The sequence below is a fragment of the Dendrobium catenatum genome, unplaced genomic scaffold (genome assembly GCF_001605985.2).
Source record: "Dendrobium catenatum unplaced genomic scaffold, ASM160598v2 fragScaff_scaffold_992, whole genome shotgun sequence".
Taxonomy (NCBI): Eukaryota; Viridiplantae; Streptophyta; class Magnoliopsida; order Asparagales; family Orchidaceae; genus Dendrobium; species Dendrobium catenatum.
Genome location: NW_021319454.1, coordinates 407,703 through 420,770, shown reverse-complemented (window position 1 = coordinate 420,770; position 13,068 = coordinate 407,703). Strand labels below are relative to the sequence as shown.

Here is a 13,068-nt window from a genome sequence, read left to right as displayed (position 1 = left end):
TGCAAATGCGAAGACCTTAAATGATTTATGGTGAGATGATATCGACTATATTTTAATTTTTAATGGTCCAATTTTTTATATATTAAAAGTGGTCGACACCAATGTTTAAAATTGCGCAATATGAGGCTTGCCTTGAGGCCCGCCTCAACGCAATTCCAGTAAAAAATGCCTCAAGGCTTACACCTCGAACTTTTTTATGAGGCTCCTTGAGACGCAATTCGCCTCGCTAGCATGAGGCATACGTCTCACTCTATTTATATATATATTTTTTTATTTAAAACTTACCTAAACCCTATACAAAAGCCCCCAAAACAATCATGCCTTCTTGCAACCCAAAGCCATGGCAACTTCCTCTCAGCCACCTTCACCAAAGCCACCACCGTCGTAGCCGCCGCAGGGGATCACTAGAAAGCGACAGGCCACCACCATCTCCTCTTAAAATTTTGGAGTATTATTTTTATGTTGATGACAAACATTTATGAAAGATGAAGATAACTAAAATAAATGAAGCGGATTGAGAGTTATTGGACCCTACATGATGAGATAGGGAATAGATCAATTTGTTATGACAGTGACTCAAATAAAAATCCCCTTAGTAATAATAGTACAAATGATTTGAGTTGTGACCAATTATTTCATCTTTCTTTAGGAATTAAGCGTAGATGAGTAGGCAACTAAGAAAGAGAAAAATTAGAGTTGAACGATGTTATATGATACATTAATACAATTTATATATTTTATGTTGTTTTGTTCATGTAATATTTGAATTTAAATTCTATTTCACATAATTTATCACTTAATAGTTTACATCTTATACAATTTTTAATTTCATATATATTTAAATTTATTACTTTATAGTTCAATAGAAAGTTAATATGTCAACTTTTAACATATTATTTAAATATTATATAAAAAATTAATTTTAACTTTTACTTTGACTTTACGCAATTTTTAGATTTTGAGTCTTACGCCTCAAAACACCTTGAGTCTTACGCCTCGCCTCACGAACAAAAAACGCCTTAATACCCAATTACGCAATTTTAAACCTTGGTCGACACATAAATCGTTCTAACATTTAATTTATGAGATGAGGGACTCCATGTTAGCTAAAGTGAAAGAAGTTATATATAGACATAAAAGAAAGCCACATGATGAAGACTCAAGTTTTTGGAGAGTTTTATATATTATTCTGGAGGATAGATTGAGCAAAAGTAATACACCTCTTCATTGCTTGACTCACTCATAAAATCAAAGATAAATTTGAATATATCTTTTATAATTAATTTTTAATTTGTTGGATAGGAATTCTCTAATTTTATTTTTTTTTTTGTGTTCTTTGAAGATATCCAAGTAAAGAATGGCTTCCAGAGACCCTCAACATACTTCTCCACAAAACATGATTTAGAAGACCCTAAGCATGTTTCAAATATGAGAAAGACATGCTTGAAACATTATTTTTCCCAAATGAGAAGGAGAGACTAATGAATAATATTGAACTTGTCAAATTCTTTGGATATTTAGAGAATTTTGGTTATTAAGAATCTTTGGTTGATAGATGGAGGATGGATTCAAAGATGTGGTTGATTCATGGAGCTTCAGCATCTTTACTTTAAACAATTGAAATAAAAATTCTTAGTCAAGTTCCATCCTACTCTTATTGTGAGAGAAATTGGAGCACATATTCATTCAAATAAAGATGAATAAAATTACTACACAACGGGCTGAAGATTTACATACAAATCTTCTCATTCTATCATGAAAGATTCCACTTTATATAAAAAAAATAATAAAATATGGGATATTGTTGAAAATGAGTTTGATTCCATTGATTATATGAGAATAATGGAGATTGCAAATCTCTCTTGATGAACCAGAGTTAGAAGCAATGATATTAAATGATAATGATATTGAAGGCCAAATACAAACTCTTGAAGATAATCCTATTATTCCTTTTAATGAGTAGTTAAAGCTTGATGTTGAAGAAAATAATTTTTGCTTAAATTTTTGTGATTGTACAAGACATTTTATATTATAAGCTAGACAAGTAATTATTATATTAATTTGTTATTGTTTGTTATTTTTAATATGATGTTATATTAATTTTTATACACTATTTAAAAATTATAATGTTATGTTCGCACCATACTCGTGTCCTATATTTTCAATGAAGGCCATGTCTCATGTCTCGTGTCCGCGTCGGTGTATCATAATTGACTTCTTTACTCTTTGTTACACCAATTGAATAACTGATTCTTTGATCCTATTATTACTACATTATTTCTTCGCTGCCAATCCTGATTTGTTGCTTGTATATATGGCTTAGTAATTCTGCTTATTAATAATTGATTAATTGCTTTAATTACATGATTTACATCTAGTTATGGCACTTTACAAGGGCAATTAGTACCTGAATACAAAAGTGACGTGCTCCAATTTATTAAAGCAGGGAACGATTTGTGCTGCACACTGAAGCACCCCCCTTATGCTTTATCGTCAAATGTTGAGCTTTGACAATATTGAGCTTCACGGGACTCTCTAAAGACTAACCATGAAAATTGTCCATTCAATCTTTGCATAAGACCCTGTAGAGGGGGCGCAGTGGCCACCTAATCACCAACATAATCTGTGGCTGTATGTATAGAGAGAGAGAGAGAGAGAGAGAGAGAGAGAGAGGAAGGGGGGTTGGTGGCCCATCTTGGACGTGTGACTATAAGAGAAAGAATCAATGTGATCCTTTTCATTTTACCTCTCAAATATTTAATAGAAATTGAGGGAAAAAAAAGTTGGTATTATCTTTGACATTCAAAGTGGAGATCTAAAGTTGGAATCTCAATAAAAATAAAAAATAGTAAGTTGGCAGCTAGTGATAAACCAAAATGAGATAATGGAGTACAATGATATAGGCCAAGATTGGGATAGAACAAGATGAATCATAGAAGCTCTAATTATTAGAAATGTAAAGAGGTACTAGTTATGGGCCTATAACGAGGATTTACCAAAAGATATTTTTGATAAGAAGTTCCATTAAATCGAAGAGAGCCCAAAGGTCTACCAGCATGAAATCGATTCAACTTTAAGGGACTTTGGAAACAATGGTATGGAACAGACGAAATCCAATGCATCATAAGCTGCTATAGAAAGATCTGCAAGAATGGGTCTGAAATGCGAGCAATCAGAAACTTTCATGATCAAGAAAGTCTCATGGATCCTCTCTCACTCCAAAACTTAGCACATTGATAATCAATCCTGACTGAATTTCATGTTTTCTTAGAAAGAGCAACAATATTAACATTGTCGTTGCCAGGTCCTAAGTCCTGGATGAGAAAAGTGGAGGGTTGCGTTAGGTAGTCGACAGCCAGCGTAAAACTTGTCGAACAATAATGACATGAATTCTTTAAGAAATTGTGTTAATGCTAGAGGCTCCTAGCTGGAGCGACGCACGCCATCAATTAATAGCAGTGTGAAACTATTAAAACATTGCCGAAGGGAGTGAAATAGGCAAGTACCACATCAAGGACGGATGGGCAAGAAGCTAGGGCCATGAACTAAAATAGATATCGGAACTTAAAATATAGTGTTCCTTACAGAAAATATCAGATATTATAGATATGATTCATAGGAGTAAATATTTTTAGCATTCAGGAACTAAAGGGTTGGAGAGAGGCTAGAATTGATAGTTTAGATTTTAAATTTTGGGTCATGCGTAGGAGTCGTACTAAAATGTGTGAATTTATTATAGATAGAGTTTAAAGATAATGTTTATAAAAATTATAGGATTGGAGATAGAATTATAGCTTTAAAGATTGTGTTGAATGAAGGATTTTAATATTATAAGGCTTAGCTCCTCAAGTAGGTTTGGATATGATATCTAATTAAATTTTGTGTGAATGACTTAAAACTTATGGTGGCATGGATTTGGGAACGCACGAATGTAAGGTGCGACAAGACCATATTAGGATTTTTGTTTAGGTCATATTTTTCAAATTACTCAAATACCTTATTAAGACAAGGAATGGCTATGACTCATATTATATAAATGGTATAGACAACCCAGATTGACATATTTTATTAGAAATTAAATCGTTAGATTGCAAATTGTAAGATTATTCAGAGTGAAATTTATTATGCCCAACATCGATTATTAGTTTTGATTTTAAATAAAAAGGCATAAAATAAAAAATAAGTGTAAAACAATTTTCTAGATAGATGGGGGCATTTAAAGAATATTACAAAAATATTTTTGTAAAAAGATTTTAGATCGTAAGATTTGTCTGTCTGCATGAAGTGCTAATATTATGTGGGAAAAGTGGCTTATATATAAAAATATTGCAAAGATGTCCTTGGATATCAAGGGAAAAGCTCCTAATAGTAAAATAGTTTAGTGGAATCTAATGTGCAAGAAAAGTATAAATAAGAAGCTTTGTTATAAAAATTGATTAATTTTAAAAAATTCTGATAATTGGGAAATATATAAAGGGCTCGAAGGATGCTAAGAAACCAATATGCGATGCAAAGACATTAGCTTTTAGTGATTTATATAATATATTTAGATACTAAAGAGGGAGAAAGATATATTATAAGTTAGCCAACAAAGAGATAGGCAGTATTAAGGATTTAGTTCAAGTGAAGTGATTAAAGATGAAGATCAAAAAATACTTTCTCTAAAAGATGATATTCATAAAGATGGATGAATATTTTGCAAACATTTTAATGAAGATTGTAAAATAAGATTGACATATAGTGACTTACACCCTCTAAATATATCATAAAAAATTTCTATTTTATCGGCGTATTAGTAAACTGAAGTTAGAGAGGCTTAAGAAAATAAAGGGTGGAAAAGCTGTTGAGCTCGAGGAAATATCCAATAGAGGTTGGGAAATGCTTAGGAGATGAAGGAATTTCAGTGCTTACTAAACTTTTTAATACTATTTTTGAAGACTAAAAAGATGCCAGATGGATGGAGAATGAGTATGTTTAATTCCTATTTTAAGAATAAAGGTGATGCACTAGATTGTTGCGAATTATAGAGGTATTAAGTTAATGTTTCATACTTTAAAAAATATGGGAGCGAGTTATGAGCTAGCGTTGCCGTGATACTAAATGTTCTCTCAAATCAAATTTTTTTCATGCCGGTGTAGCGACTAGTGAAAGCCATACATATTAAGAGGCTTGAAGGAAATATAGAGAAAATAAGAGATCTACTACTGATATTTATTATTTAGAAAAAAGCATATGATAAAGTTCCAAGAGAAGTGCTATGGAGAGTTCTTGAAAAAGGAGTCAATAATGCTTATATTCAAAAATCATTAAAGATAGTATTAGGAGCTAAGTTACTTGTGTTCAAACACAAGGCGGTTTGACCAAGTATTTCCCTATTTCGGTTGGGTTACATCAAGGATCAACCTTAAGCCCATATCTTTTTGCTTTAGTCTTGGATGTTCTCACTAGACATTTGCAAGAGGATGTACCTTGGTGTATGTTTTTTGCTGATGATATTCTTCTTGTTGATAAGACTAGAGAGGGAGTTGAAGGTAAACTTGAATTATGGAGGTCAACCTTATAGTCTAAAGGTATTCGCTTGAGTAGATCTAAAACGGAATATATGGAGTGTAATTTTAGTAGTAATAGACCTAGTGAGGGGATTGTGACTTTGGGCGATCAAGTCATTAATAAGAGTACACGTTTTAGATATCTTGGATCAATTGTTCAAAGTGATGGTGAAATAGATGGGGATATTATCAGCAGAATTCAAATTGGATGGTTGAAGTGGAGGAATGCATCGGGCTTGTTATGTGATAGAAATGTACCCCTCAAACGTAAGGGAAAATTCTATAAGATGGTAGTTGGGCCTGCAATGCTTTATGGTGCCGAATGTTGGCCATTAAAAGAGAAGCATAATACTAAGTTAAGTGTGGCAGAGATGAGGATGCTCAGGTGGATGAGTGGCTTTACCCTTAGTGATAGGATACAAAATGAGCATATATGTGAAAAGGTTGGAGTAGCTCCAGTAGAAGATAAGATTAGAGAGAGTCGCCTTAGATGGTTTGGTCACATAAAATGGCGGCTTTCGATTACCCGATTAGGAGAGTAAAGGTATTAGATTTGACTTTTGTTAAGAAAGGTAGGGGTAGACCTAAAAAGACTTGGTTAGAAAATATTAGGAATGACCTTTCTTTATTAGATTTAAACGAGAATTTGACTTTTAATAGGACCCAATAGAGAAAAATGATTCATGTAGCCGACCCCATAAAGGCATGATGTTGTTGTTATTTAGAAAGAGGAACAATATCCCTTTATATAAAGAGAAAAAGTATAGCCTATTACGGGAACTTGAAGTACGCCGGACCACCTGCAGACTGAATTCCTTAAAAAAACTATAGAAAATAAAATCGCATTAAATAATAACATCACAGGTAACTACGGGGGTTCAATAAGCACCTCAAGTGAAAGGGAGTCACATCAACCAATTTCAATTAAAAAGATAAACAACAAAAAATTAGTGAGCAGTGCAGGTCAAACCTAAACTGGAGTAGGCAGATTGGTTTCTTTATATCTGAAAAACTGAACTTTCAAAGCATAGGCTTAACTAGAAGTAGCATGCCAATGTGACACCGCCAAATTATTTGAAAATATCAAACTCGACTACTTAACAAAAAGGATATTCCTTTTTCCTACCCTTTTCGCTTGCACGATCACGAAGATGGGTGAGCCGTAATTTTTCACTTTCCAGATGCTACAAAAGAAGCGTATAAATAACAAATAAAAAATAAGTACTAGATAATTGCAAGTTACATAGATAATTCCTCTAGGCTGTGCAAGATTTGACGAACTTACGTCACTGACCCTCAGAGCCTGTAGAACCCTCGCTTTTTCTTGAACTTCTCCCTTTAAAAAATTATATATTCATTAACCTTCATAGAAGCATTGACATACATGACTAGGCTACAATATAACTAGAAAAAAATAAAATTAGCATTACCACTGTCAGCCTACTGATAAACCCAAACTTTATGCTCTGCCGTAAGCGCTTGCACTCCTCCTAAAAATAAAAAGCAATAAGAAAAATTCAAAAAACAGGAATTAATAATTGACACAAATGAAAATAGTAGAAAAATAACCGTAACAGTTTTATTACTACAGATTATGGTATCTACTAATAACACAAACCGAAAATCAACAATCCTTTTATAACCTATCATAATCACCATCAAGAAAATAATTAAAGCTTCCGCAAATAATCCAAATTTAGAGTTTTGAAAAACTATTAACCAGTACATATGTTTATCATATCAAAATTCTTTCAAATCCTTCAAAAATCGTAACAATTGAACAAGAAGTTTTGTTTCAATTTCCTCTTTTAGCTCATATAGTTAAAAAGTAAACGAATTATAACTGGGAGTCCATCCTACTGAGATTCTACAAAGGCTGGTGCTTTGCTGCTAGTGAAGCTTTTTTATTTCTCTTCTCAATATTTTTAGATCCCAAAGCAATACTTTCAATTTAGAGAGTAAATGGTAGTTAAACAGCACCTATTGGACCCAACAGATAAAGGGATTACAAATTAAACATTTGACTTTCATGTCTCACTTCATCTAGGAAAATTATCCTATATCACGCCTGTGGGAAAAATTCATACAAATAAGTGGGAAACACATCCATAAATTCTTCAGAAATGCATGCTTATGTCGCGGTACATGTAGGACGATTTTGATGTATGTCTTGTTCAACATTTGAGTAGCTTAATTTATCGTAATTTGAGGCATTTTAAGCTTCAATCAAGACGAACAAGGGGGCTAATAGACTGGTCCTTGGACCGATCCAAGTTGGATCGGTCCAGGTTTACAGGAGGTGGAACAGGGGAGCTCCGCCCCCATCATTGTCGCCCAAATCCTAGTGGGGTCCACAAGCTTAATTAAAGGGATTATGGAGAGGATTTAGTAGGAAAAATTCAAATAGAAGGGGCTATGTTGGGATTTAACTAATTATGTATCCTTAAGTATGTTTTGTGGCTAGGGTTAATTTTTTTATCTTTATTTTTACTGAATTTTTCTAGTTCTTAGTTCTCGCTTGGGCTCTAGTGGCGTCTAGAGACTTGGGAGAGCCGAATCTTCCTCTCCAATAGAAGATCTATTTTATCTTGCTTTTCTTCATCCATATTTCTTCAATCTAACATCTATTTAAGTGTTTTGCCACAATATTCTTCTCTACCTCTGGTTCTATATTGCTGAAATTTCAATTTCAGCCAACAATTTCTATACTTGTTACCTAATAGGTCGATAGAGGAGCACTTGGACCATGTAAATTTTTTTTTAATAATTCTTTTTTAATTGGAGCATGTAATATTTGAGTATGGATTTGGAAGTATTACAGGAACATCAGTTTTGGGCCAACCTGAAGAAGTGCTACTTTTCATAGGCCAGTGTGAAATACTTGGGGCATGTGATCTCTCAGGAAGAGGTGGCTACTGATCAAGCCAAGATTGAGGCAATGCATAAATGGCCTCTACCTAGAAATCTGAGAGAGCTGCAGAGGTTTGAAGGGATACTGCAGGAGATTTGTGAGAGGATACAACTCCATAGCCTGATTATTAATTGAAAAACTAAAGAAGAATAACTTCTTGTGGGGAGAGGTAGCTATATAGGCCTTTGAGAGACAAAAGAAAGTCATGACCATAGTACCGATTTTAGCCCTACCAAATATCAGCCAGTTTTTTTGGTGCTAGTGCTGGACTGGGGTGCTATTAAGGAGAGTATACAAGATGAGGAGATGGGAAAATTAGAGCAGATCTTCTGAAGAATGAGAACAGTTACCTAGGTTATTCTCTAGAAAGGGAGAGATTGTTGTACCAGGGAAGGTTTGTGATGCCTATGATCTTAATTCATATCCTACAACCGCTGCAAGAGTTCCACAGGTGCGTTGTTAGAGGTCACTTTGGTGTACATAAGACATACAAGAGACTGGAAACGAAGTTGTATTGGAAGGGGATGCACAAGAATGTTCAAGATATAGTGGCTAGATGTGAGATGTGCCAACGGAACAACTGCAAGGCCATGCTCCTGGGAGGTTACTTCAACCGTTAACTCTACCTAACAGGTGTGGGAGGAGGTTACCATAGACTTTATTGATGGGTTACCTCGATAGGAAGGATTTACTATAATTTTGGTGGTAGTTGACAGATTGAGCAAGTACGCTCACTTCATCCCCCTACGACATCCTTACATGATAGTGACAGAAGTGGCCACATTTATCAAGGAGGTGATCAGGCTACATGGGATACCAGAGTCTATAGTATCTGACAGAGATAAGGTGTTCCTCGATAATTTTAGGAGGGAACTATTTAGGCTACAAGAGACAGTGCTGAAGAGGAGCACTGTTTATCACCACAGACAAATAAGCAAATAAAAGTATTGAACGGGAGCTTAGAGACGTACATGCGTTGTTTTCCTTCAGAAACACCTAGGGTATGGGCCAAGCGGCTAGCATGGGCAGAATACTAATACAACACCTCATCCCACTCGGCCTCCCAGATGAGTCCTTTCAAAGTGATGTACGAGAGAGACCCTCCATATTTGGTACATTTTGGGCAGAGCTGCACAACAATATCTTTAGTAAAACAGTGTCTGAAGGAAAGGGATAGGGTTATAAAGGAATTAAAAAAATACACTTGCTTATGGCTCAACTAATTATGAATAAGCAGGTGGATGGGCACAGGAAGGACCATACCTGTTAACGACGAATGGCGCACCATGGCGCAAAAGTCCCTTTTAAGCAATGACGCATAGCGCATGGTGCGGCGCGCGCCATTTTGAACATGATGCAAACTATATAAGAATTATAAAATAATAATCATGAATATGAAATATCATTAAAAATGAAAGACAAGCTATCCAAGAGACAATGACTCATATTTAAAGTCATCACCCCTTCCTCCTCTCCTATAGAGTCCAATGTCTTCCAATCAAAGCATGCACTCATGAAGAAAACTTATACAAAGCATGCACTCATGAAGAATCAGACTAACACTAACAACAATTACTAAAGATGATGAATACAACAATATGCCAGGCTGCCGGGGGTCCAAGGGGGCGCTTCCCCCTAGCAGTACTGAGCGTTTTTTTTTTTAAGAGGTGGACGCCTCTAAACCATGGTTGCTAGTGAAACACTTCAAGTAGCAATCAATAAGAATCATACCTTTTAAGTTATTAATTCTTGTAAAAAATATTCATAAGTATAATGAAATTTAAAAACAATTTGGCGCGCTATTTTGCGTCGTACGCCATGGCTCACATGTGGCGCAAATAGCGCACGCTATTTTAAATACATGTGCATTGCCATAAACATGGCGCCGTAGGTATGCCGCGCCACGCCGTGCGCCATGGCGCACGCTATTTTGCACCATTGATAAATATGGAAAGGACATCCAGTTTGCCATTGGGTATAGGGTATTTTTAAAGTTGCGACCCTATAAATAGAGGACAGTAGCTATTATAAGGAATAAAAAGCTAGCCCCGAGGTACTTTGGCCCTTATGAGGTGTTGAAGAGGATTGAACCAGTGGCCTATCGCTTGAAGTTACCCTCGACTGCTTCCATACACCCCGCGTTCCACGTATCTTAATTGAGGAGAGATGTGGGGGATCATACAACTAGTTCAGAATTACCAGGGACACTGACAGAGGATTTAGAGGTGATTTTGGAACACTAGAGCTTCAAGGGGTACAGCATGGAAAGGGAGAGCCCAAGGAAGTGTTGGTTAAGTGGAAAAACCTTCATTACTATGATGCCACATGGGAGCCATATGAGAGTGTAAAGCATCAGTTTTTATCCATCCACCTTGAGGACAAGGTGGCTCTTTGGGAGCGGAGTATTGATAGAACGGTCCAGCCGGTCCAACCAAGACCGAGCCAGGTCTACAGGAGGTGGAACACGGGAGTTCCGCTCCAATCATTGTCGTCCCAATCCTAGTGGGGTCCACAAGCTTAATTAGGAGGATTTTGGTGGGATTTAGGAGGGAAAATTCAAATAGAATGGGCTATGTTGGGATTTACCTAATTATTATATGCATAAGTAAGTTTTGGTGGCTAGGGTTAAAGTTTTATCTCTGTTTTTGTTAATTTTTTCGGGTTCTTAGTTCTTTCTTGGGCTCTAGCGGCATCCAAAGATTTAGGAGAGTCGGATCTTCCTCTCCAATAGAAGATCCATTATACCTTGTTTCTCTTCTTCTGTATTTCTTCAATTTAAAAGGCAATTTAAGTGTTTTGCCACAATATTCTTCTCTATCTCTCGTTCTATATTGCTGAAATTTTAATCAGCCAACAATTTATGTACTTGTTACATAACAGAGGCTTCCAAGGTATGAAATAATTTGTAATAGTAGTGGCATTCCTTATGATTTTTATTGGCCTGTATAGGTGTTTCAAGCAGAGCAAATGTGGATAGTATTACCACTCAAAATTTGTATGCTAAACCTACAATTATGACTAATTTTGGATGATCCTGTAAAACCCAAAATTTGTCGTTCGAATGCGTCGCACGTATTTCGATGCGCTGTGACGAATTTAGGCAAATTTTCAAAATCGTTGAAATTCGACGAAATAAATTTTATTAAATTCGACACAAAATTTTGATCGAAACCATATAAATAATTTATATCAAATTTCGTATGGTTTGGAAATTATAATTCGTCAAAGAAGTTTAAGTAATATTAGTCATTTCTTCACTTATTACCCCTCATGAGCATATAGAAATACTTTGGGAGGAAGGGCACATGCATAATTTGGCCCTAACCCTATTTTCCTAAAAGCTTCACACGCCTAAGGGACCGAACATTTCGGTCCCTTGCTCGTTACATTCGGCCGCACGCGAGAGAGGGGGGAGGAGGCGACGGGAGAGCTTGGGGAGTGGCGGTCGGCTTATTTTTCCGACGAGATCCTTTAGAAAAAAGCTAGAGGAAGACTGGAGAAGATAAGAGGTAAGTCAATCTTGAAGAATCTTGCTCTTTACTTGAGATTTTCTTGAACCAAAACTTTAGGGTTTTGATTTTATTGAAGTTTTCTTTAGAAGAATCTTAGGGCTTGGTTATACCTACAATTCTAAGACTTAAACTTGAAGTTTTCTTAAGGAAAACATAAGTTCCGAATTTAGGGTTTCACCATTTTTGGACTATTTTTGTAAGGAATGGTAGAAGATATTAAGGAAATGAATTGTATGAAAAAAAATTCAATTTTTCTTCAAGAATTTGGGTTTTAAAAATTAGGGCTTTCCAAAACTAGGGTTTTTGAACTTGCATGTGAACAAAAGTTATTCCTAAGGGTTTAGGGAGCTCTCTAACTAGGGGATATTTAACTTCTTTGAGAAAAAAGTAATTTTCCTAAAATTTTTTATGATTAAATCGGAAATTTTAATGCCTTAAACTTATATATAGGAAAGAGGAATGTTTTGTATGTAAATAGAATGATATTAGTGCAATATTAGGTTTCCAAAAATTGAGCTTTGAGCAAAACCGAAAATTTCATTTAATTCCTATTTTATGGAAGAAAGGGATTGTGTCAAACTATATATTATTATCCTATGTTTTACCTTAAAATGAAGTATGCAATAAACATGTTTTATTTAATAAATATGCTCATGTGGTTAATTAAAGGTCTTAGGATATGGGTAGGTGAGTGTGAATTAGTGAGCTTAAGAGGATTATTTAACTATGGTATGTGTAGGATTAGTGTGTTATAGATGTTTAAATTGGCACAAGAGATTGATATTGTAATATTTTCTTTAGGTTTTGGGAAGAAGTAAATATAGGTTGGTGAAGTGGAAGCTTACAAAGTGGTTTTGAGGTAGGAACCTCTTCCCTACATGATCACATTTCTTTATGTTCTTATTGATCTTTTATGTTTTATATCTTTACTTAATTGATTCATGAAAATTGCATAGCTTTACTTAATTGAATATGGCAAGTGAAATTTTAGTTGCTTTGACACATAATAAAATGTAGTGTTTATGTTTAACACTCAAAGCATTTATAAATGTTCCTTTCATACATTTACTTCATGATAAATGATGTTATATGGAAA

The 13,068-nt window shown here is 35.0% G+C and overlaps 1 protein-coding gene across 2 annotated transcripts in view; it reads right to left on the bottom strand.

Moving 5' to 3' along the window:
• The window catches only part of LOC110113914 (zinc finger CCCH domain-containing protein 19), a 64,025-nt gene that overhangs the window by 11,459 nt on the left and 39,498 nt on the right, over window positions 1-13,068 (bottom strand). The window contains exons 6-8 of one of the 2 annotated variants that reach the window (XM_020846637.2): window positions 6,980-7,039; window positions 6,835-6,885; window positions 6,663-6,733 (exon numbers count right to left, since the gene is read on the bottom strand). In XM_020846637.2, coding sequence (XP_020702296.1) covers window positions 6,663-6,733; window positions 6,835-6,885; window positions 6,980-7,039 — 182 coding nt within the window. The remainder of the gene's footprint in view (window positions 1-6,662; window positions 6,734-6,834; window positions 6,886-6,979; window positions 7,040-13,068) is intronic. The other variant, XM_028697720.1, reaches the window with a different exon arrangement.